The 26,660-nt window shown below is 41.8% G+C and overlaps 1 protein-coding gene across 4 annotated transcripts in view; it reads left to right on the forward strand.

Moving 5' to 3' along the window:
- Positions 1–4,952: 4,952 nt before the first annotated feature.
- The window catches only part of ELMOD1 (ELMO domain containing 1), a 49,541-nt gene continuing 27,833 nt past the window's right edge, over positions 4,953–26,660 (forward strand). For 2 of the 4 annotated variants that reach the window (XM_042792964.1, XM_042792966.1), the window contains exons 1-2: positions 4,954–5,313; positions 21,219–21,313. In XM_042792964.1, coding sequence (XP_042648898.1) covers positions 21,297–21,313 — 17 coding nt within the window. In that variant the 5' untranslated portion in view covers positions 4,954–5,313; positions 21,219–21,296. The other 2 variants (XM_042792965.1, XM_032991046.2) reach the window with 2 other exon arrangements.

The following is a 26,660-nucleotide window of genomic DNA, read 5'->3' on the forward strand; positions in this document are numbered from 1 at the left end:
TCTCAAGACAATTCTGTATTTGACATTTGTCTTGAGCTAGGCACAAAGAATTGCCAGCTCCTCAATATTTCAAAGTACAATGTTGACACAGATTATGAAATCACTGTGATACTTTAAATGGATACTCAGATATAGCAAGAAAATAGTTTTCAATTTGGGGAACCAGATTGCTTAAGCAAATAAAATTATAGAAGTTAGAGATTGGAAATATATTTTGTCACCCCATCCCTCTCTTCGCTGCAGCAGGATGGTTCTTTATAACACACTTCTGTAGTGTTCTGCAGCAAAACTGTAGGCATACATTTGGGGAGGAGGATATCTGGAGCTAAGTCCCCATACACCAGTAAATTACCCAGGACAGTGTCCTAGGAATGGAATCAGCACCAACTTGAATGTGCATAGAGACCAAAGAGAGGAATCTGTGACTGAACCACATAATTCAGGGTCATGCTCACTACATGAGCACTGCATGGAATGGAGAGGAATAAACTACAAACCCCAGATCCCGCCCAGTAAATCCCAGCATGGATATATATGATTATATAAAAACAAATGGCTCCTACATATGTTGTACAGTATCAAACATAGAGATGCTAACTCATGCTAGCACATGAGTATCCTCAGATGAAAGGCTCCAAAAGGGAGATGATTCTTACATATAAGCAAACCTACAGATGTTTAGTATTCTGTTTCTAGATTCTCATGGATCCCCATGAGGGCCTATTTCCAAATTTTTTAAAGCTTTTTTTTTTTTTTTTTTGCTTGTTAGAAGTAACTATAAAGCTCCAAGCAGATACTTAAAAATTTCTGGCTATGCTGATGTAGGAGTAAGAACCCTATTGGGAGCACCTGTCCAGCAGCATACATACAGTCCAACAGCTAGAAATCAATTTACTATAGACACCTTTCACTACAGAGCTCACTATAGTTAGCATACCTCTCACAGGATTCCTGCTCCCACTGGCAACCTCCAAGACTCCATTCTTCCCCTGCAATGATCCTTACTGAAGTTTTTTTTTTTTTCAGAAAGCAACATCCACCCCAAATGTACAGAATCATGGAATGGTTTGGGTTGGAAGGGACTTTAAAGATCATCTAGTTCTAACCCCCCTGCCACAGGCAGGGACACTTTCCACCAGACCTGGTTGCTCAAAGCCCCATCCAACCTGACTTTGAACACTTCCAGAGAGGAGGCATCGACAGCCTCTCAGGGCAACCTGTTCCTGTGTCTCACCACCCTCACAGTAAAGAATTTCTTCCTCATACCTAATCTAAATCTACTCTCAGTTTAAAACTGTTACCCCTCACCCTATCTCTACACTCCCTGATAAAGGGTCCCTCCCCATCTTTCCTGTAGCCCCCTTTAAGTCCTGGAAGGCCGCTATAAGGTCTCCCTGAAGCCTTCTCTTCCCTAGGCTGAACAATCCCAACTTTTGCAGCCTGTCCTTATAAGGGAGGTGACACATGTGTGCAGAATGGTAACAAGCTGTGCTCAGACAAATGTTGTCCTCCCATCTGCATCTTTACAGAAGCATCCCATTCACCTAGATCATAATCACCTCCCAGAAGACATAGCTGGATGTATCTTGATGACATCCTACATCTAAGGTAATCTGAGCTTGATTCTTCTGTGAGCAAAAGCTGTAGTTACCATCAGACTCACTAATTGCAACATTCTTTTTTCATCTGCTTGCTACTGGCTTTGGAAAGGCTCCATTTCACCACATACCAGTATTTGGTCATTTTTGGCAGAGGTCTAACACCAAGAGACCATACAGTTTCATATAAACATACAGTTTTCTAAATGACAGGAGGTGAGATGGCCTTTCCTATGGAGTGAGAGCAAATAGCTGTTTAAACTGAAATCAGACTTCACATGTTCCAGTAGGCAAGAGTACTAGAAGAAAGATACAGACTTTTTAATGCAGAGCTTTTCCTCACAAGCAAAAAAGTTTGATTAGCTCAGTCAATGTAATAAAGAAACACAGCAGCTGGTCTTGCAGTACTTAATCCACTATTGTTCCTTTGATATCACAAGAATCATTATACTTATCAGTATGCTTCCATTACAGCAATTTTCTTTTAAATGCACAGCACTGTCACCGGTTGCCTAATGCATTATGGTCTCTTAAATCATGCTTGGGCTAATAGAACCAGAAGATTAAACACTAAGAAATAAAAAATAAAAAGTTTTAGCTGAGGCTCAGGTCTCAGGAAAAATGCTAGTAGACTAAACACAAGGGTGTGATTTATCACACCCTGATAATGCTCAGCTGACAAAAGGGTCCCCTGACATCCAGAGCAGGTGAGGAAGATTGAAAGCAGCCTGAGAAGGTTTTAATTTATGCTGAGAGTAGCCTGTTGCATTCTGAATAAAACCTAAACAGTTTGATAATCTGGAGTATAGATTCTGAAAACTGAGGTAAAATGGTTCCTTATGTAAATAGAGGAGGTCAGTTTTATTCCTTCCTTATCTTTCCTTACTACAACTTCTAAGACATTTCTGGGAGTACGAGGGTTGTTAGGTAAAATATATTCTTTCTCTTGTCTGTTTTAAGTAAAAGAATACACCTATAGCTAAAGTATTTCTGCCACCATTTGTATTGTCACAAAATGAAAAATGGTATTTGTTAAAAAGAAAACAGAATAATACCGTAAAAGCATTACCTAAAATGTAACTCCTGATGGTGCATTTAATAATGCTTGGGTGGTACATCTTCTGACAAAAGTGCTGGATGGTGTCAAAACACATTAGGTTCTTCACAAGGGCATAGCACGTGTACTCTTTATCAGTAAATTGTGCAACAACAACAGCCTCTATCCAAAATAACGACGGACTTGAGCTTTTGATTTTTCACCAATATCTGAGCTAGGTATGTTGCTATCTGTTTTTTTTTGTTGCTTCTGTCACCTTCTTTCTAAGGCTAAATTAATCATGCAGGTGACCTTGCTGGTTTTTATTACGCACAGCAGGCTGTATGAGCTATTGCTGGAAAAGTGTGACATTGCTCAACTAGTGGGGTCCTGTATCTATTTTTTCTAATACGTTTTTCTCTGCCACTTCTAAGTACAGGTTATATTTCTGCTGTCACGCACAGTTTCTTTCATTTTCCGTAAATTAAAAATAATTATGCTGTTAGGAGGAAATTACAGCATAGGAAAATGTTATGTAACTTCTTATAATCAAAGGAGCTGGGGGCTTTTTAATCCAGGCCCCTACTAGCTTTAAAATGCTGGTTTGCCTAAACTTTCCATGAGAGCAATGATGCTGAACGTAGGTGGCATAGTAATCCAGGTGATTTCCATCCCAAGATATGGAGTGAATGGGTACATCAAACCGCAACTTGATATCAAGGGTCTTATAAAAATCTAGTCAAGTCTGAAGTGGCACTGCATGACTACTGTATAGCTATGTACTACTATGTGATTCCAGAGGACGGGCAAGAGGCCATCTGGAAACTCCAAACACATTGGTTTGATCACCTAAATTTGCTGTAACAGTAAGGGATTAGTCCAGTTTACGTTTTAAATTCCTCCACACTTGTGGACGAGAGTGTTGCATCTGGGAAGGTAAGGCTGCTTCTGTAGCCTGGATCGGCTTTTCATGCTCATGATACATCTTACATAATTATGAATGAACTGCCTCATAAGCTCTGTTCCCAAACTTGTTTTGGGAAGCATTTGCGAAGAGCTATTTGGGAGGCGTCTGAAGCCCCTGAAAATTTCCCCAATACTGGGTTTACTCTAGCCAGTGATGTAGTGACCCGTGGTGGCTCTTCCAGCCTAGTGCTAGAGCAGTTCCTGACAGGCTGAGGCACTGAGGGCAAGGATCTGTGTGTTGGGGGTGGAAATCATCGGGATACAGTAATTAGAAACAGTGCTGTAATGCAGGAGATGGGAGAAAAAACTACTTTTCTAGTTGCACTGATGCATGGAATTGACTTGAAAGCTTACTTTGATGTGCAAAACATGACACAAATAAGCGATGAGGTAGTAGAGCTGCGGTCTGATATCCATCATATAGTGGGTTCCTTTGAGCGTTGGGCCTCGGTGGCTGACGGACCGCACGGCCACCGCGGAGGCTGCGGTGACGCGTCCCGGCCGTTCAGTCAGCTCTGTGGGTCACAGCGTCTGCCAGCCAGGCACGTCAGGCGTGCTGATGTCAAGGAGGGGAAGAGGGACTACGTGGCTCTAGCTAGGAGGAGGATTAACTAGCAGTCTGCTTTGCCCTGAGCTTAAGACACGAACAGCGGTTCCTAGTCATTAAATGTTTAACTTGGCGAACCTAGTGTTTTCGCCATACTTCTTGAATGTGACAGTTGATTATGTGATCAAAAGGACTGAAAAGGGAGATTCAGAAGAAATTAAACCATGTGCCTTTAACAGGCACGCAGAAAGCTATTTTCAGGTTAAGCATAGAAAACCCTTTGAAAGAGGTTAATTAGCCTTTTCAAAGGGCATCTGAAAACCCAAGACAATGTGGGGATGCCAATGGGGCCTGACAGCCTGCTTACAGCTTCAAAGGAACATCTGGACAGATGCGTGGAGCAGTAAGGAGGAACAGAAACACAGACTACTTGCCTACTGGCGGTAATTATAGCACTGGGCAACTTTAAATGATTCTGTGGATGCTTCAGGCAAGGGTCGTTGTTCTCTTGAAGGGGAGAGCCACAGAAATAGACTGGCATGCCTGTGATCCTGATGAACGGATTTTAAACTTTGACAATCAAAAGTCTTCAGGATATGCTGCTGGGGAAGAAGGGACCCTGATCTTGGCAGGTAGGTGGGGTGGGATATGGAGGCAGTATGCTGACTCGCTGGGTACTACCTTAGCTAGCCGCGACCTTAACGCCTTGGAGATGTTGCCCGCTCTCTTCTGGGACCTTCGCTGTCTGGCTGGACAAGAGCACGCGAGGTATCGCCTTTCCTCGGCAAGCGTGGGGAGGACGGGGCGGGAAGCTCTGGGAAATCCACCTTCATTTTAGGACGGGGGAAGGTCAAAAAGGGGGGGAGAGGCGCATCCTTCAGCAGGGGCCGGGGACCGGGGGCGCGTTCGCTCCCTGCGCGCCGGCTGCCCGCGGTCCCCGGCCCCTTCCCCTCCCCACGGGGCGGGCTCGGGCCCCGCCGCAGCCCCCCCCCCGCGCTCGCCGGTGGGCGGCACCGCCACCCGCCTTCCTCCGCCTCCTCCTCACCTTCGCCGGCCGCCGCGCCGGGTGACCCAGATCGCGACGGCGGCGACAGCGACAGCGACAGACCCCGCCCGGCGACGGAAAGGACGATCCGGGCCGGCGGCTGCGCCGCGGGGATGTAGCGGTGAGTGCAGGGCGGGGGGAACCCGCGGCTCGCCTGGCGGCGGGAGGCGGCTCCGGGCAGCGCAGCTCAGCCCCCTCCTCACCCCCCAACCCCCCCCCCCCGCCCCCCCCGTCCGGCGGTGGCAGCGAAGTTTTGCCCCTTTGAACACGGGACTCTCTCTGCGAGGACCTTGCAGCGTAAGGAAATTCGGGGGCCGCTGGGTGCTTTGCGCATTTCAAGGGGGAGGGGGTGTGTTTTGTTGTTTTGTTTTGGTTTTGTTTTTGTTTTTTTTTAATGGTTCTATTTTATTCATATTTTTCTTAAAACACCCCCCACCCCCCTCCATCCTTTGTTAATTCGCGGGGAGGCCGGCGCTGGGCGTTCGCCAGGCGCAGGGCTCTGCGGCTCCGCAGTGGCTCCGCTCCCTGCGTGGGGGCCACCGGCCCGGTCTGCCGTGGGGTCGTGTGGACCTCGGCTACACCGGCATGTGGATATGATAATTATAAAATTTGTTTTTCCTTTTTTTTTTTTTTTTTTTTTCCTCCTTTCCTTCCCTTCTTCCCTGCCTCCCCTTCATCCCTCCGCATGGTCACTGTATATTGAAGTTACACTTGCTCTTCTGAGTTAACTCTAGGATTGATGTCTGTAGTCTTTTCTGTTTCTCTTTGTCCTCACCGTTTCACCTTTTCTTATCATTTCCACGAAGATGCGTAAAAGAGAGTAGCTAAACTGTATGTCAGAACAGGGACGAGGGGGGGCCAATGGAGGGGGACAGAACAACACCTTTGTCCCGATTCAGCCAACTCAACAGTCAGATCACAACAAGCTGTTTTTTGTGACAAAGGCGTTTGAAACAAAGGAGCCATTTTAGAAACTGAAAGAAATTTGTTTTGTGGCATGCATGCTTTAGTAAACCCAGGTTTTCATGCTTCTCTCTTCTGCCCCACCCCCCTGCTATGCAAATTTATCCTAGAATGAAGTAAAGTAGAAGAAATGGCATCTCTAAATCCTGCATCATCCCTATGCACTACAGCAAGCTTACTGTTTGCCTTCTGTTTCAAACATTTTGTTACGTGTTTTTAAAGAACATAATTTGATATTGGTAGATCCGTGAATAGTTGAAGCAGTTGAGTGTGCTTGTGATAAGAACATCTCATCTCCTTAAGATGAGAACAGCAAAAGACTCATTATGTGCGGTAATTTGGTAGGTACTGCGTACTGATGTCTATTTAGCAAAGCGCAAGTACAGAGGAGACTACCAATTCTTAGGAGACCCTGTTTTTCTCTGACTTTCTTAAAAAATGTGGACCGCTGCATTTCCAAACCAAACAGGTGGAGTTACATCTAGAAATATCTTTTGACTTTTTCAGTTCTCATAATTTGCATATCATTTTAAGCAGCATTTCAACTAAAACTAATGCTAAACCACATTGCTGTAGCAATTGACTTATCACCAAGCCTAATAGAAGCTTGGAGACGGGAAGCCTATGATTTTCGGGAGTGGAATCATGTGACAGCATCAGATGCTGCATATATCACTCTAGACAGCAAACCAGCAGAAAATACTTCCAGGAAATCACTAAACAATTGAAAAAATCATGTAACAGAATACATTGGTTAATTTTCTGCTGGTTCAATGATATACAGTAAAACATGTTGTGCTAACGTGAAGCGTGCTAGGGCTTAAGCATATAACCAAAGTGTCTATGAATCCTTTGCCTGCTCAGTTCATGAGACAGGGCTTTATTAGCCGTGGGACAGCATCACATTAGCTGCGCTGACACTTGTGAACCCAAGAATTGCCTCTGATCAAACATCTTTCTGTCACTCTTGCCAGTGAATTACAGCCCCTTGAGCTAAGCTGCACTTAAGTGGGGAAACTTCAGTGCTATGTTGCATTAGGTGGTTATTTAGTTATCTATCATCTCTCCTGCGCGGAGTCTTGCTGCTGCTTGCAGTGACGGAAGCAGAGAAAATGCTGTTGCATGAATGCTAGTGTAGGACTCCAGACTGCTGCTAGTGTTTAAATAATCTTGTATTTTAAAGCTATCCGGAGAACTTGTACTTACAGTTAAGCTGTGATTGGCTGTAACTAATGTTAACAAAAATTCTGTTTAGTTGTACAGACAGAGCATAAATGCTATACAGAGCCAGGCAAGCTTTGTTTTTCCCAAGGGGTCATTTGAAGCGTTAGCAGAAAATTGCAAGAAGAGCAAGGTTGGGCTGCCTGGAGATCAAATCTTGTTGGATTTAATGCCCTCTGGCTCATGAGACTATTTTTATTTGCCTTTTTTTTTTTTTTTTTTTTTAATGAACATCTGCTCAGCCTTCTTGATTGGAAAGCTGGTTTTACTTGACATTCATTTGAAATCTTTTGCTTAGTATGTAGGCCAAAAGACTGCATGACCTATGTTACCCTCCTTGAATGACAGCTTTGAGAAGGAGGCAAGAAGGGTAAACTCCAGGATACGCTTTGTTGGAATACTGGGGAGGAAGCAAAGTGGTGAGATTCCAATCAGGAAAGGGATAAAGTAAGGAAAAAGAAAATGAAAAATTAGACCGATGTAAAGAGATCTGGAGAACGGTTGTGGTAGTGCAGGACTGAGGCTTTGGTTTGGGTTTAGCATCCTCGGCATCCATGTAACATGATATGAGCTCAGCCACATAACTGAGCTTGAGTGCTGAGCTGTGCTGCACCGCAGGATTTGTCAAGCCTGAGCCCAAGGTGGAAACGCTGCTTGTTCCTCTCAGGTAGTGGAAAGGGTAGTTAGTCTGACAGCAGAGGCTGCGGGAGCAGCTTTCCCGGTTGTATTTTGGACTGTGAGAGCACTCCTTTTCAAGGCAAAGCAAGCATTGTAGTGGTAAACTGACCTGTTTGACTTAACCATAATTTGTTTCAAAGCAATGTTTACACTAGCGATTTGGCTTGCATCCAGCTTGAGTATCTGACACATCCTCTGGAGACCTTCTCCAGTTGCCTTGTGGTGGTTCCTGTCTCGGAGCAGTCTCGCTACAAGAGACCTGAACCCTCTCAATGAAACTGAACCAGGAGTCGTGTTCTGTGAGCACTCCCAGTCGATTACCGAGCCTTGCATGAAAGATAATGGTTTCTTAAAATTACCTCTCAGCTGGAATTGAGTGAGCAGTTCTCATTCACTTTAGCATAGAACCAGTGAAGAGCCCCACACCAAGTTTGTTGATTCAGACATTTCTGGGAGTTTGTTCTGGAGTGCTACGTCCCACTTTGCTTCAAAATGTGAGCAAACACTTCTCAGCTGTTACAAGAAGCTGTTACAGCTGAGAGGCCCTTCAAGAAGACAGTTTCCAGCACTTATAGTAGGTATAGTACCTGAGTGGAACCAAGTGGTTGGCATGATGTTTTTAACATATCCTAATCTGTCTGCAGATCCTCAGGCCAAGCCCTCAGTTCTGGTCCAGCCAGCTACAGTCATAGATGTACAAAGGAGCCTGGAGAATGGGAGAAATACAGGAGGTGCAAAGACTAGAATTGGAAAACAATGGGCAGATAGAGCAGGTGAAATTGCAACTTGTTAGAGCAGATTTAGGAGGTACAGGATACTGTGGTCCACATGACTATGTCTATAGGAAACTGTGTACCTGTGAGCTCCCCCCTCTCTGGTGGTATTGTACCTAGGATTACTTCACAGGCATTTTTAGCCGTAATATATATCTCTACAGTAATGTTTTAGCTGAGACAGAGAGTGTGTTTTAGAAGCAAATGTCCCAGTTGTCCCTGCCTTTTTGTTCTTCGCCTCACTTTGTGGACTAGTCTTGGAGCACCTGAGAATAAATGGGAGCAACTGTTTTGGGAGCACACCAACTGCAAGCTGGCATTCAGTCCCAGGGACCAGGTTGGAGCTACTCCAGCATCTGTGTTGGGTGTTTTGTTTAAAAAACAAACAGCCTTTCCCCCATCTATGTAGTTTCAATTTCAAATGTTTGGCACCATTTTTTCCCCCTCCAGAGCCACTTCTGTTGGTCTGTGCTATGCACTGGTGTAGCTGTAGCTCCTGTGGCAGGTATGTATTTTGCTTTTCCAGGGCAGGATGCTCAGGTAGAGAGATTAAGGGACAGGACCAAACTCAAGAAAATTAGTTATGCAGGGTCCTGTCTCCATAGCTCCCTGTGTCATGCAGCTGATTCACTCAAAATTAGCTGTCTTCTGAAGGTGCATAAGGAAGAAAGGCTGTTTTTGTAAAGAATGCTTACTCAGGACTATGTACAACTGGCTATCAATTTCACAAACATAAGAGTTACTCCTTAGTGTATACACCATCTGCCACACAAGCCCGTATTGTGTGTCTGTGACTGAGCCTGCCAAAAGTGAACTGAGGAGTTTCCTAGGACCCCAAAATTGTGATGCTACTGGGATCAGCATATTGAGCAAGAGGTCTTGCAGCCAGTTCCAGATCGTACTAATAATGAGCAGAAGTTTTGCAACAGATTTTTTTTCTTCTTTTTTTTAGTAGTCTTATTTATATATTTAAAACCAAAAAGAAATCCCTATCTTTCATTGCCCTCCAGGATGCTTCAGGTATTGATATTTGTCCATGGTGTAGCAACAATTTGCTACTTGCACAATGGCGTGGGCGTGCAGGTGATAAAATTGGGCACCTTAGTGCAAAGAAGTCCTGTGGTCATGGAAACTGTAGTCCTCTTCCACAGCTCTGGTAGGCAGTTATAAGAGCAAGTCTCTTATTCCTTCTCCCACTCTGCTTTCACAAAGCCACATCTATATCAACATTGGCTTGGATGCATGCCATCAAACAGGTTGTGCTTCTGAAACACTAAGATCAATGTGGGGTTTGTTAAATTTGGGCTTGCTAGGCCTTCACACTGTCAGTGTTAAGGCAGCCTGAGGAGAACAGATGGATTGAAGGAGGAAAAGAGGAGTTCTTGCTGAACCATGGGAGGAAGAGGAGAGATGTTGCTTCCAGAGGAAGATATGGAAAACAGGACATACCCTGGGCACAAATTAAGAATATGCCTTGCAATCTGCCTCAACTGTTTGGACCACAACAATATCTCTGAGGATCTGAGATAGTCATGTTCTTCTTTGAACCTTGTTTGTCCTGACCACCTACAGTGCAAGTGTTTTGGGCCACAGCTTGTTTTTATACAGTATCTTTGAGTCTTTAGGCATGTGTATGACAACAAGATGCCTTAGAACTGTTGGATTGAGGTTTCCCTTTGGAAGGGAAAAATATTTCAGCATTTTTTTTCTCATACTGAAGGCTGTTTTAGCTAGAGTGGTTTTTCGTCCCAACACCCCTTATTTATCATGCTGTAGGGATTATTTGAAACTCTGGGGATGTTTTTCTTCCAGAGGAGGAGTTGAGTGGTGCAGCATGAGCAAGAGAGTGCTTTTGCACATCTTGAACATCCAGTTCACATCATATGCAAGGCAAGCAATTTGGGACTAAATCTAAAGCATGAAAGATGAGATTGTGATCGCCATTCAGTCCAAAAATTAACCCAACATCAACAACAAAACTGACTGAAAACCACCAACCCACTGAATCTGGAAAAAATTTTGGTCTAAATACAGGTTGCCATCTCAAGAATGAGATCAGTTCGTATCACTGAGTTATTATGGCTGTATCTGTTGCTAGTGTACTGGAAACTTGTTTTATTTATTTTCTTCTAGAAATTTTTCTAAGTATCTCTATACTTATGAATTAAAGGGTGGAACTGTAAAAAATGTATGCCCTATTATTCTAAGTAGAAAGACGCTGAAGGAAGAAGACTTTCAGTGTTGCATTATGTTAAAAATAAGTGCGTTATGGCAATGCTGTCAATCATTCTGTCCTAGTTTGTATTCTTCCTGGCTCTGCTCTGTTCTTCTTACCCCTTGGTAATGGTGTTGCAGGAACAGTTTCCAATGGCCTTAACATCTTTTCTTTCTGTTATCTCCCCACATTGTCTTCTCCCCTGTTGCCAATTTTCTGCTACCAAATCTTTGCCAGCATCCTTTTCTATCTGAGACTGGGCACCTAAAAGAAAGCAAATGCCTGGTAGGACTGAGCAGGAAGTGGCAGAGGCAAGGAGAGCACCACGGCACCTCACGCTTCCCTTGCCACTGACTTTTTTCCTTCTTGGTTGAGCAAGGGCATCTTGTGCAATTACCGCATAAGGATGGTTCCTGGGCCATGCCTGAAAGTGTATTTCATAAGTCTTGCTTACCCACTGGTACAATGCTATTGACCTTCAAACCATTCCTTCCTTCTTTACCTCTTGCAGATCTTCATCACCTTTTCGTTTTGCTTTGTCATGGTAGAGGGATGCTTGCCTTACTGTGTCCCTCCTTGCTATGAATGGTCCTGTCACCAAATGCCATCCTAGCTTGCTTTCTGTACTACTCATAGAAGTAGTGCTTGATTTTGCTGCTGTTCGGAGTTAGCTTAAGCTATGGAAGGATGAAGTGAGTCTTAATACAGTCACTTTTACAGTTGGTACAACCCCTGTTAATGGAAACTAAAGTTTGGTAAGATGCTTGTGACTTCCAGTTTGAGGAGTCAAGTGGTAGCTGCTGGTACATTGGCTTGTCTGAACAACAGATTTGGGAAAATGCCCTAAAGTGATTTTCTTTTTTTTTTTTTGGACCATGTTGCCATTCAAAACTTTTCCCTAAAGAAGTGCTTAAACCTGTTTCAACCAAAGCACTTAGTTTGCAATATTTATTGCAGAAATTTAAGAAAAATTTCTGGTTTCCATGGGCAAACAGATTATTTCTTCCATTTCTCCTCACCCCAGACATTGGTAAAACCAGAGCAATCTACCCTGCACATGTTCTTCTGGGCAGCAAATGCATAACCAGAGCTTCCAGCAAGGTCACATACTTGAAGCTGTCCTGGTTTCCTGCCTCCTGGGATGCAGAACATCTCACTGAGCAGCAAACAGGAGATAAAATAGTAGGCCATGAAGTTTACAAAAAAAAAAAAAAAAATGCAGTGGGATTTTTAGTTCTCTTGTCTGCAGATTAAGTATGTTGCTCATTTATTGTGGTCCTTTTGCAGACTACAGAACCACAGGCAGATAACAGCTGGCACGTAAACACTTGCTATAGAATGCTTACAGTTTCACAAACATGTTGCTTCATTACAGCATCTAACTGGTTTACTGCATGGGAGGTCATTATTCTTCAATCCTGTTTTGGGGAACAGTGCGTCTGTAAAATTACAGAAGGACATTAAGAAACTCTCATGTACCTTACTCTTGCACGTCTGTCTTGGAGAGCTCTGTTAAAGAGCTGTTGCTTGCATGCCAAAGTAATCTGGATGCAGTGATGGGAAAACTGGGCACCACATGGAGTAATTTTCTGTTAGATAAGTATGAATTGTGTCTGACCTTGACCAAGTTACTGGGTAAATAAACTGCTTTATGCTCCTCTGTCCTGAAAGTTTTGTCTGGCTTTTGTCCTGACACCTCTGGTGTCCTTGTCTTTACTTTTTTTTGTTAGTTAACAAAATAAATATGCAAGTCCTTAGTTCTACATGCTTTCAGGCTGATGCTTCGTGTGAGGTTGTATTGATCTGACAGCTGAATTGACTCTGACTGGTCCAAGCAAATATAGCAGATGTCGGGAAGGTAGGGGAAAGGATAGAGCAAGCACCTCTGATGTAATTCTACTGACGTTGCACATCTGCATGTTGACCCACTGATTGGATGACGTTTCTTCCCCATAAACTACTGTGTGTTAGAAATTGGCAGGGCTCTAAAGCGAATCTAGACTTAAGTTAATTTTGTTGGCAAGTGAATACTTCATCTTTGCCTTTTACCTCTTCTCATTTATGCAATGAGGTAGAAACCAAGAAGGGAAGGCAAAAGAGCATCAGTCATTCGCTTTTGGAAGTAGTAATTTGAGTTTTTTTCCATGGAGCTTCTTCAGTAATTAGTTTTGGAGCCAACCAGGCAGACTCTTTGAATTCTATGTCTTGTAGGATTTATTCTAAACCTGAAGGAATGTTGCTACAAAGTGTGATGTTTTATTTAGATCAGACTTCCTTGCAGTACAAGCTGTTGTACGGTGCGTCAGGAAACAGAGCAAGTAGGCCAGAAACATTGCGCTGTAAACCATGTAGGCACACAGTAGCCACCCAAATGATGATGATGATCTCCTGGGTGAACTCATCAGTGCTCAAGTGAAAGTTCATGAGAAGTAGCTAAAAATTATGTCTTTTTATAATGCATGAAGCAGTGAGGGGAAGGAAAACTGCTGCGGGTTGAAGGGTGTTTTGAAACATGAGACTTCGTTTTTAGGTGATACATCATGTACTCAGGCCTCTCTTGGATAAAATACATTTTCCTCAACAAGTAAAGTAAGCTTGTTAAGGATAGAAACATTATAGACAGAGACAACACTTGGATACTTTAATTGCTGTTGAAGTTAAGCATCTGATTACATTTCTAGAAGTTTACAGTACTCTGAGGTGTGGAGAACTTCCTCTGCTTTTTAACTTTCTATTTAGTATTAGAAATAGAATGTACCCAGTGAAGTCTTCACCAGTGACCTGAAGTAACTTAATATAATTTTGTCCTCAACATCTTTCAACACTGTAATAGAGCAGAGCAAATAGAAATTGGTACAAGTAGATGATTGCCACAGTTCTGCATGCAAAATATATCTGTATGCATGTATGTGTCCTTTGAGTTTTGGGGATTTAGTTTGGTTTAAAAAGTCAGGTATAGAACCATAGCATTTTCCTTTTAAAGGGCAGAGATGAACAGTGAACCGTGGATATGCTTCTACAGTGCAGAGTTCTGTGGGTTATCACTGAGCAAAAATCTACTGAGGAATTGCAGTGTGTAGGCTGAACTGGGTGGTGTTAAGAGGTAACTTGCCATGTGAGATTTGACAGGTAAGTTTTCTTGAATCCAAATACAGTCCTACATGACTATCTCTTACAGGTATTGTAAGACCCTCTTGATACTTTTTTGTTTCTGTCTTATCTGTGATGCTATTGATCACTTTGAAGTGGCAGTAATGGACTGAAGTGCTAAGTTAGGACTATAGAATTAGAGACTTTTTGAAGCGCTGTTCTATGGCTTGGGGAAGGGGGTTTTTGTGCTGTCCCACCCACCAACTCTGCTGTGGTTTTAAGCTTTTATTCAGGGCCCTTTCTTTGTATTGCTTAATTGTGTTGTTGGCAACACAATTCATGCTCACAGGCTTTTTTAGACAGGACTAAAGTTCAGTGAATTTTGCCTTCATGTCTAGCTTTTCCCTCACACTCCTAGTGAAATACAGAAATATAAAATGTCAGTGTGTGATGGAGATTAGGAGAGGAAAAAAATCTTATTACCTGTGACAGTGTGACTGAAATCAAGTCTTGCTTATTAGCTTCGTCAATCAAGTGTGACATTTTGTTCCAAGACTTTCTTCTAAAGAATGCTTGAAGTTGAATACAGCTTCATCTTGGGCAACATAAATGAAAATACCATTCTGTACTGAGGTGGGAAACTGAGCTCACACAAAACAGGCATCCGCTGTTGATCTTTGAGGAGCATCCTGCCAGCAGCCGGCTGTTGGTGTCAAGCAAAGCCACTTCTGAGCCAATACAAAGCACTTTTGAACTTCATGGAACTGGGGTTTAGGGCAACCTGTCCCTGAGAGCCTTTTCAGCAGTACTGCTGTTTCCCAGGATGTGTTCAGAGTTTGAGAGGTCTAAGCGCTATTCTCGCTATTATAACACTGAAAGACCTGTAAATGACTATGCTGCAGTTGAGGTGGTCAAACATAGTCTGTTTTTATTGGGTTTTAAAATACATCAAATGACTTGCATTCCACTTTTGGGCATGAATGCAAGTTGGAAGCTGCAAGTAGGTATGTGTCTCTTCCATAGGGTAGCCTGATAAACAATATCTGCTGAGTTAGTATGACTTGACCAAACTGGGGTCCTGGAGTCATTGGGGTTTTATTTGTATTTGGGTTTTTTGTGCGCTATATTGATACAGGCAGGGCTCCTGTAGACTCTTATTCTTGAACTGTATGTGCCTTAAAATTACTTGTTTATGATCAAATTGAGTAGTGGAGTCTCTTGGGTGGGAGCGGTGGGGAGAGATGAGGTAGAAGGAGTAATCTTGTTCCATCCTCAAGCTAAGCTTGTTTCATGGAAAACATGGCAAATTAAACAGGATTTTAATGAGAAATTGGTAGCTCTTAAACCAATAAAATAGCAAGGACTTGGGCACCCTATCTGTTGTACAGAGTAGTTGGGTATATCTGAGGATATCTGAGATCTCCCCGTAAGAGTGACTGTGGGGGAAGCAGAGAATCAAAAGCTGGAAGGGACCTCACAGAGTCTCCAGCCCAACCTCCTGCTCACAGCAGGGTCAGCTCTGAGGTCAGGCTTTTCAGGGCTTCATTCAGTTTGGGCTTGAATTCTCAGGATGGAGATGGGGAAACCTGTGACACTGCCTGACTGTCCTCTTGGGGAAAAAACATTCACCTTATCCAGGCTGAAACTCTCCTGTTTCAGTTTACGCCTGTTGTTTTTCACCTTCTTGCCCTTCACAGCTGTGAAGAGTCCATTTGAGACTTCTCAATGACCTCCCTGTATTCACTGGAGGTGCTGTTAGGTCCCCCCCAAAGCTGTCTCTGCCCCCATCATCTCAGTGGCCTCTGCTTAACTCTTTCCAGTTTATTGGTGTCTTTTGTGTATTGCTGAGGCCCAAAACTGGACAGTGTCTAAATATGGTCCAAAGAGTGCTGAGCAGAGGGAGATAATCCCATCCCTCAATCTACTTACTGTCTCTGTGTTCATGCAGCTCAGGGTACTGTTGTTTGTCTTTGCATACTGCTGGCTTGTGGCCAGCTTGCTGTCCACCAGGACCCCAAGGGACATCACAAAACATATATCAGCTATTCTTCCCCCTTCTAATTCTAGTTATCGCAGATTGATGCTCAGGATAGAGAAGCATTAACTTTCCCATCAGCAAAAAGAATGGAATATACAGTAGCAAAACACTTTTGGTGACATAAGGCTCAAGATTGTTGTCACTCAAGTAAATATACATTGGCTTTTGAGGTGAATGAGGATAGGTGGCAACTCAGGATGCTACTGGAAAGAAAAGTTGCAAGCCACAACCAACATCATGATGGTAGTTGGTGGAATTGAGCTCAGAAGAACCAACTTTGAAACCATAACAATTAAACCTGAAAATAAATTAATTACTTCTTTTTTTTTTTTTTTTTTTTTTTTTCTCTGCACTGAAAATGGCAGATGTAATTACTGCCTTCTATTTCAAACATGTCCTTTTTGGGGTTTTTTTGGTTTGTTTTTTTTTGAGAGGAAGAAAGTTCGCATGAACTGTAATCTAATGATCCACATAAAGTCCTACATTCAGCCTGCTCATCTTAATGGTTCTGATGATTTGTCTCTTCAGCACAGCTATTCTTTTTTAGAAAGTTTATATTGTAATTATAATGTTTGTGATATGCCAGGTGAGTCATTAGCTCCCAAGACAAACATTGTGAAGAAAACTATCTTGGTTTTATATTTTACCCTGCAAATATGGTAATTTATATTAAATAACACAACTTTTTCCCTCAACTGTGTCTGTAGCTTTCTTGAAGACAAACAAAGCAGACCCTCAGCTTCAGATAGAGGTGACTTTTAAGGCTTACTCTTGACTTCTTTCAGCCTCCAGCAACTGTTAACCTTTCCGATTAATGTGTGTTTTGCTATACTACTTAAAAGATCATAGAATTTGCAAGAATTCAAATAGTTAATGTTCATTTAAGGAGAGCTTCACTTATATTTTGAGACAGATCTTGCAATAGTTTTGCTGTTCTATGTGATTCTAGTAGTACTGCTTCTCTTCCAAGAAAAGCTGTAGCTAGTTTTGGGAAGGGAAACTCCTGTCTGGTTTAAGATAAACTGGATTAAACAATTGGCAGTGAATGGGTACGTGGGTGTGTTGTTGGAGGGAGTAGGAGGTTGATTTGTGTAAGTGGTGTGGTATGGGATAAAATCCTGCAAACTGAGAAACTCGAGCATATGGGAGATCCAAACTGTGTCCTTGCTCAGTCATCCTCAATCTAGAGCCTTAGAACATGAATCTTTTTATGCTAAAGAGCAAACTTTAAATGTTGGGCCAAGAGATTTTCAGTGCTGGACCTGTGTTGGTGTGAGCTACTTCTAGGGAATTAATGAAAGATAGCTAACAAAGTCAAACCCTCTTGTCTTTAGGTTTACTCCAGCTGCATGACTTAAAATCAGAAAAGGCTGAAAAGCTGCCTACAAAATGAAAAGAGGGGAAGTATCTTGCAGGTTCCTCAGTGAGAAAATATGTGTATAGGTTAAAGCTGCAACATTTCCTTAGGTTGCAGAAAAACACAGCAGCAAGTTCACGTGAGTGAAAGCATGTAAAAGCACAAACTCAGGCTCTCAGTGGTGGGTGGGTGCTGCAGCCACAGGCTTCTCCCCCTGGGTACCTGCTGGCTCTGGGTGTCCTGCTGCAAGCCTGGCACTTTCTGACAAAAGTGAGATTTCAAAAGTTCAGGAATTCGAGTCTTCAGAAACTTGTATTTCAGTCTACCCAAATCCATAACTGCTGTCAACTTCTCAACTAAATTGTATAATTGTTCTCTTTCTTTCACCAAGCTCACAAACATTCATTACCCTCATTATCTGTCACTTGTAGAAATCTTTTTCTCATATGTGTCCTCCTTTCCCACTAGAGGACCTTGAAAGCTTTCCTGATCTGCAAACATCCAACTTGCTCAGAAACCGTTCCTTAAGAAAACAGAAGGCTGTAAATCAAGTCCCTTTCCCTGATCACAAATGCTTTTTTTTTTTTCCTAAGCACACCTAATAGCAATTGACTGAAACTTTTCAGACAAACTCTGAAGTGGTTTAAGTGTTGTCCAGATGTATAGCTGCCCTTGTTCACTGAGATGCTGTAACATCTTTACTGCAAGTAAAATGGAGTACTAGTTTATTTTGCATGAGATTGTTTGTTTGTTTTCTCTCGTTTAAGAAATCTATTACATTTTGAGAGGAGAAGAGGTTGGCAGGTCTTGTGGTTCTACAAGTTTATGAATAGTTGAACTTAGCTGTGAATTATGTAACAATCTTTTTAGAGAGGTTAAACACTTTTTTCTTCACAGAAAATCTTTACTGAACTCTGCTAGAGGGTCACTTATGGAGGTATAAGGAAATAGGGAATGCTGCCCTGCAGTCCTACTTGTTTGAAGATGACTGTAAGTTCTCACCTTCTGATTTGGCTTCCCAGTCTAGCCTGGATGTCAGTAGCTTAATGCCATGTGTATGTGTGTGTCCACATAAGTGAATTGTTGCAAGAATTGCAAAGTATGGCATTGATTTCTATCCCTGTACTTAGCAGATGACAGAATTTACAAAGCCTGTCTGCCAGACTTTAAAGTAAACTTTTCACTTTATGAACCAAGACAGCAGCATAGACTACTTTTATTCATGCCTCTAGGTCTTGAAAACCTTCTTGGAAGAGTCAGGTAGAATTTGATTGCTTTGTGCTTCAGTGGAGGAAACTGCTTTTGAGGCCACAACCTTTCTATGGACCTTGTTATTGGCTCAGCCTGTGCTGTAGGGGACTAGCTGTTGAAGCCTGCAGGGTGAACTGTTCCTCTCCAAGCTGGAGGGTTTTGATGTTGACTTCTGTGGCATCAGGACTCCAGGTGTAAAGTTTCTTTCAGGTGACTTCCCCTGCCTTTAATTAAAAGGGAGAGAGCAAAGAGATTTATTCTTGTAATTCCAAGGGTGGGCTTTTAAAGAGATCCAAAACTGGGACTTTTAACCACTTGTCATGCTTGTTGTGTCACTTAGTTATGCTTTTTCTTTGCAGCCAGTGACCTTGCTTTGAGCTTAGCTTTCTGGGTAGAAGACAGGGGTTTATGAACAGCAGTGTTGACTACTTAAAATACAGTTTTAAAAACATTCTAATTTTTAATGAGCATTCAAAACAAATTTATAATTGCCTGTAGCTGGTAACTGTTCTTGAAGGGAGAGTGTCTTGAAGCTCCTACCATGCCACACTGGGATGAGCCAATTCTGGAGTTCAGGCAAGTGGAACTTCACTGTGAAGCAGCAGTAAAAAAGCAGCATCATTTTCAGTAAGGACCTTGATCAGAATCAAGAAAAAGCTGACCTCAGAGGCTGAGGCCAGCACACTCTTTTAGAGGTAGTTGATTTGACAGCTCCTGGCACTTCTGGAGCGTTCCTTACACTGCTGCCCTTATGGGTCGATATTGTGGTGAAGCTTCCTTTGTTCCAGCTGATCCTGCAAAGCTGAGACTCAGCTGTGAGAACCTTTCACAAACTGTATTTTTTAAACGGCAAATTATTAGACTGGAGAAGGGGAGCAGGTTACAGTCCCTCCAGTTTTTGCCTATGTCCTGTGCTTGCTGTCATTGAAGACCTATCAAAAGCTGTACCAGGAAGTGTTAGGAGTCTGCCTACTGTGTTCATTAATGAGCTAGAGCTTGATGTTATCATCTCTCTGCCCTTGCAAGCAGGTGCCACTGCAGACAGCACCAATTACAGCTGTATTGAGGGGACAGCAACATGATTCAGCCAGTCAAAAACAATATAAATGAATGAAGCTTTCACAGTTCAGGGATTATATATTTTTAGCAAGGTGTATGTGATGTAATCCAACAAGATAGCTGCATTTTTCTGAACTTAAATGCATGTTCTGTTCCTGTCAGCAAACAGCATAACTTAAAACTTGCAAGTTATGGAAGGGAAAGAATATGGGAACAAGATAGGGTAAGAAGATTTTTATCCCATCGGTACTGATAGGTCCTGCAAAAGAAAATAGATTTGAGGTTGTCTAGATTTATAACTTTGTGACAAAAGAGGTCATATCTGTTAAGGCCTTCAGGTGCTTTTCAGCATACTACATGCAGTGCTAATGAAAAATGGGCTCTTAAATACTTTCTTAAGAGTACAGCTTTCATTCAGGCCTTTGTGTGGGGTTTCTGCTAGTACAGAGCTTGGAAGTGCGTTCATGTTCCCTTTAAGTTTTGGATTGCACTGTCCCAATAGCAGACGTGTATCAGTACCTTGTTTTCTGGCAGCAAGTAAAGATGTTCTATTGCATTTTACAGGATATGAAATATAGTAATCTGAGAAGTCTGCATCTCCTAGTCAAATATGGCTTGTGTGTGAATACTCCATTTTAGAAACCTGAAGTAAAGATGTGGTGACTAGGGAGAGTCTGCAGTGCATGGACAGGGTTATATTTATGCTGTTTCTTCCTGAATTCTTCCTGTTCCTTTCCTCTGCTGGAATTAAATGCTAATCGTAATGAAAATAAAAGTAGGATACCAGATCTCAGAATGGCTGGGCAACCTGGTCAACTGTATCTATTTTAAGACCTCATATGTATCATTTAATACAGTTGGTCACCAGGAAAACTGATTACCTGACATCTATAGTGACTTAAATCAGGACCTGTAGTAGCTCTTTGATTACATGCTACTTTTACCCAAGGTCTCCAAACACTGTTGCAAATTCTGGGGAAGAGAGAACCTTGAACAGGAAAGTGATCTGAGTATCTCTTGAAACTGCCACCTGGCAGCTGCTGTGAACCAGACGGATGTTTGAAGAACACAAGAAGCGTTTGTAATTGTTTAGATTTTTCTTCAAGCTTTCTCACTTATTTCTGTACTCTTATTCAAATTTTTTACTTTCCTGAAAAGAGACATACTTAGTATAGTCTGCGCAAAATATATGCTCAGGCTGAAGAGTGTGAATGAATTGTGATTTTTTTCATTTTGTTTTTATTGACGTAAGATATCTTAACATCTTTCCCACGTATTTCCATAGATGTTTGTTTCAAGTGCAATTTAGAAAACTGAAGTACTGCTTCATTTTTGTTGTTTTTTTCCTGTTAGTAAACACATCTCAATCCTATTTCTACAGTACTGATATTGCCTGCAAAGAAGAGGTCATCAGTGATCAATAGATTACAGCTCCAGCAACACAAACCAAACCATCACCATGAAACACTTCCTGAGGTAACTCTTCTGTATTTTTTCTGAATTGTTAAATTACGCTAATTACTTCTGTGCTGCAATGAGTTAAGTGTTTTAGCTGTTACCAGTAGTACAGAAGGTATAAACTAGTTTATAGCAGATTGCTTTCTGTTCACCTAGATTTCACTAATTAAAGATATTTTAATTTAAAATTTCCTTTCCAGTTCTTTATAGAAGCAAAGAAACGTGGGAACTGTCTTTTGGGATTGGAGCAGTGATGTATTGAATCAGTAGTGCCTGATATGTCAGGGAAAATAGGAGAAACAGTAACAGAACAGTGCTTGGAAAATGTTGGGTTTTTTCTTTCCCATTCTTGTCTGGTGTCTGGATTTTTGGAGTGTTACTTATGAAAGCAGAGAGGGGGAGATGGTTGGTGAAGATGTGCAAATGGTTTTGAAGCCAGCTGTGCTCAGTTTGGGGAGAAATGTCTATTACTTACTCCTACATGTGACTTGCAGTTGTTTCTCTAAATGGGGGACTTGCAGACACCAGCCATAGGTGCAGAAAGCCCATATTGTCTTCGTTCTGTAGTCAGTGAAGAGAGTTGAGCACCCCTAGAAACTAATACAGATCAAGAGCTTAATTTGTGTATAAACCAAAGAAATCATATTCTGTCTGGTTGAGAAAAACCTCTCCAAGAAGACTGAAACATATGTTTTTGTAAATAGCATCTGTCACTATATTTTTCTCACTTTTTAGACTGTTTATAGCAAAGAATCTTATCCACTGTGGATATCAGCATCATTACCTCTAGGCTGGTCATCTGTAATGATTTTACTGCCACTCCAGCCTTGGCTTAAGTATTTCTGTGGAGTGTTTGGGTCAGTTTCCTCAGGTATCTTGAGCCAGGTGCAAAAGGACTCTGTAAGCAGGACATACACAGGTTAAAAGTATAAAGCAATTACTTATTTACTAATACCCACAAAAGATAGGTAAGATTTAATGAGCCATTGGGCTCACCACCTTGATCACCGATCAGGAGGGAAGGGATTGGCCCCACCTGCAGATCCGGCCCACCAACTCCATTGATACACAACTAGCCTGGCAAACATCCCTGTGGTGCTTTTATAAAGTTCCATGTTGAAGCCTTGCTTCTTGTATCCTACAAATAATTTCCATCTCAGCAGTCCTGCCTCTCTAATTTTTACCTTACTTTGTCTGTACTGTCCTGTGGTTGAGGGCCTCCAGCTGGGGTCACAGAGGGTATTACATCTTGCCCTCACAATGGCCTGGTATCTTTTGAATATATTGTATTTTGCTTCCTCCTGATGAAGAAGCTGAGCTGCTGACAACTTCTAAGCTGCCAGCTCTTCCGTGACTACAGTAAACACTTTGCTTCTACCTTGAAAAACTGCCTGTTCTGTCTGCCTTTGGCTGTCCTGGCCCCTTGGTGTTTTTTCCATGCTGGAGAAAATGTTCTGGTTTGAATATTTGGGTTCCTGAGACTGTCTTGAAGAAACTACGTCCTACTTCTTTTTGTATTTCTAAAGTCAGTGATAAAAGATTTGAGAAGTCTTGATGGTGTTGGCTTCTCTTAAGTAGCCAAGGTAGATCTTCTGAAAAGCAGTTGTTTATCTCAATAGCACAGTCTAGGACTTTGTTATGGAAAGTCCAGTATTCCAAATGCTGAAAGTCGGATTGAGGGGTAGGGGTGGAAATATAGAACACCTCCAATAGGAAAATACTGTTGAAATAGGAAGACTATTCTGTTTACTTACAAGCATCTGGATTTTCATATTTGATGCTAATCCTGATATCAGCACTATACTCATATTTTGTAAATATAAAAGAAATATAGGGAGATTAAGAAATAAACTGGGGTCATCCTCCAGGAAAAGCACTTACTGGGAATAGAGAGTTCTGTTGTACGCACTGTGGTTACAGGTTTGTGTGATGGGGAATAAGGCAGTGAAGTTTGGAGCTCCAGTGGGATATACGTACAAGACAAGGATATTAAGCCTTCCAGCTTGGAAATCAGCTGGAAAATAAACAATTTAATATATATTGTGTCCCGTAGTATTTGTCCATTACCAATAGCAGCAGCCACCTAGGAGCTTGTTAAAAGTGTCCTTAACTGTTTGTGAAGATCGAATGTAGGGCTGAATGTGGTATACTGTGAGTGAGGACTGCTCAGTGGCACGGGTTTTTTTCTTGTTGCACAACATGGAGCAGACACTGGACTAGCTGAGGCTGATGGCATAGATTATCTTTATTTAAAACCAATGAGTTTAGTTAAGTCTACACAAACTGCAAGTCTTCTTATTGACTGCAACAGAAAATTCCATAAAACAGATGGAGAGAGGAGCAATCTGTAAAGTTAAGATAACCTCAGCTGCTCTCTGAGTAGTGGCAGTAGTTTACCCACAGCAACTTCATGCAGCAGATATTCACCTGGAGACCTGAGGATGACTTTCAACAGTGGCTTTCAAATCCAGTTTGTTGTAAGAGAAGCTTCTCACCCATAGGCAGACTTGCCACTCCGCTCTGAGTTAGGTTCGTGGACTGGAGGCATGCTGTAGTCTCTGCTGCTACTATCTAAGGGTATGCTGCATCAGGACTCTGATTGCTACTGGAGTTTGTCTTCCAAACAAAACACTGGAGAGATGTGAGTACAGATAATAAGGAAGTGGTGTAATTTGCACGCTGCTTTTGCTGTGCCTACTACTCATCTGTTGGACCACTGACGTGGCTTTTTATAATCAGCTTGACATCTGTCTTTCTTTTGATATAGTCTATTTTGTATTTAATATCAGTGAATTGTCTTTCTTTTTTTTCCCTCATACCTTTCCATTTGAGAAGCCCTGTTTAGTCTTAAACCATTCTGTGGTTAATGAGGTTGAAAGACAGCTCTGGAAATCAAGTCCAATCCCCTTGCTCAAACGGGTCAGCTACAGCAGATTTCTCAGGGCTGTGTCCAGTCACATTTTGAGCATCTCCAAGGATGGAGACTCTGCAGTCTCTCTGAACAACCTGTTCTGATTATGTGATGACCCTTACAATTTAAAAAACAGTAACAGAACAAAAATTTTTAAATACCCACAGTATGTTTAAATGTGATTCCTGCTTTTCTGCCTGTGTGCATTGCCTCTTGTCCTGTCAGTGGGCACCACTGTGAAGAGTCTGGCTCTGTCTTCTTTACTACCCCCATCAGGTATTTATGCACATAGAGAAGACCACCCCGAGTCCCTAGCTCTCAGTCTGTCCTTCTATGACAGATGCTCCAGTCCCTTAATCATCTTCGTGGCCCTTTGTTGGACTCTATCCAGTAAGTCCATGTCTCTGTAGTACTGAGGAGCCCAGCCCTGAATAAAGCACTCCAGATCTGTCTCACCAGGGTTGAGTATAGAGTACTATTAGTATGATCGACAAATATATGGAGCTTTAAGGGCCTCACATGAAAAGCAATGGAAGAGGTAAAACTTTGAACATTGACTACTTTTCCACAATTGAAGAGATTGCTTAATTTTATACGAGTAACACTTGTATGTCCTCATATTTAAAGGAAGTAAAAAGATGGTTTCTTCACGCCATTGACAACACTGGCTAAACTACATTTTACATGAAGGTGATGAATTTGTTTGTACTGATATTTAGAACAATAGAGAAGTATGCAATATCCCTTTAAAAACTTATGGCATAATGTTTTGTTGCTTTTGACATGCGTGTTTACTTGAGGTGTGGGATGGGTGGTTTAGTTTTGATAGGGGTGTTGTTTGTGTGTGGTTTTTCTCTAAGACATACTCTGAAAGGTAGTCTTTGCCTGTTGCAAAGTGACTTGACTCTGAAATTACCTATCTTTGCTGACAGTCACCATCTCTACTGTAACTGGGAAGTGAAATTGTCTTTGTAAAAGTAATTTAAAAAAATGTCTTACAATACATTTCTGACACAAAGTTCAGACACTGAACGAGACAATTAAAAAGATACAAGAAGATATATCTTGTGGTGCCATGTAGTAAGACTGACTAATAAACTGAAGTCCTCCAGTATTTGAACAACTGCAAAAGCTCAGAATAAGTCCTAAATTGAATGGGCTGCTTGAGACTCATCTCTCAATCTGAATGACTTTCTCTATTCCTGCCTTTCCCAGGACTGTATTACACATCTGAATAGCAAAGAAAGGGGCTGTGCTTGCACAAACAGCAGCTACTCTGACATCTAGATCTCTTATAAGAATACAGGTTTTAGACTGAGGGATCCTTAATTAACAGAAGTTCATCTCTCGCTTTACATCCAACTGCTTTCAACAGTTGCTGCTTTCCAGTGAAAGGAGAATGGAAGGAAAAGATTTTATTTTTTTTTTTTTTTTAAAAACAGACAGCCTAGTACTTGGAATAGGTCTAAATCCCTAAATTTAGGGGAGTGTTGTTGGCCAGTAAACTACAGGACTCTTGTGCTCATCTCTCTAATACAAGGCAATGTCTAAATGAAATAAGCTGTTGTAGATTTCTTTTCTTTCTCAGATAGCTCTAATATGAATTACATAATAGAACTGTTTCTCAGTGAAATATTTAATCTTTCAGTGAGTTTTTTTTTTTGTAAAGGGGTTTTGAGGAGTCTGTCAGTGACACTTCCACTTTGACTGTAACTTACCTTAAACGTCTGAAATAATGATAACATGGAGAACCAACTGTAGCAGATACTTATATTTTTTTCAATAAATTCTAGAAACTTGACACCTTCTCTTGATCTACTGCAGAACAGTCTGTAAGCACTGGGAGATTTTAAGCATAAGTTCTGTCTTACTGGAGTCACATCAGATAAAATGAAAATCAAGTCAGCAAAAAGCAAAAGCAGGGAAAGCGTGGAAAGCCACTGTTAAAAACTACTCTTCTGTCTTCCTTAGCTGTCACAGTGACTTGCTTCTGTGTCTAAATGGAGAGTTAAGGTGGATTTCAGTTGTCAAGTCTGCAAAGGCACAGAATTAAAAAAAAATCGTATGTTTTAAAGGAGCTATTAACAGGTTTGCCTATGGCAGAAATGGTGGTTGGTGCTTTACTTCTTGGTTGATGCTGCATAAACACTGTAAGTTATGCAAATAAACCAAAGATAGTCAAGTTAATTAGCTCCTAAGAGAGTAGTATCACTTGCTTAATCACCTATTTGGCCAGCTTGTCATCCGTAGCTAGTGTGTCCTTGACTTCTCAAGCCATACTCAGAATTCTCAGGAAGGAGATACTGATGTGTAACGCTTTCTTCTCTGAGCTATGTCCTTCAGGAAAAATAGTTGCGTAAGAATCTTTCCTATCCACAGTATCTAAAACAGGACACACAGGAAAGAAAATGATGTGTAAGTAGATTCAGTGACTTTTATTTCACTCTGTTAAAC

This window comes from Tyto alba, unplaced genomic scaffold (assembly GCF_018691265.1).
Source record: "Tyto alba isolate M040663 unplaced genomic scaffold, T.alba_DEE_v4.0 Super-Scaffold_2, whole genome shotgun sequence".
In the NCBI taxonomy this organism is placed as follows: domain Eukaryota; kingdom Metazoa; phylum Chordata; class Aves; order Strigiformes; family Tytonidae; genus Tyto; species Tyto alba.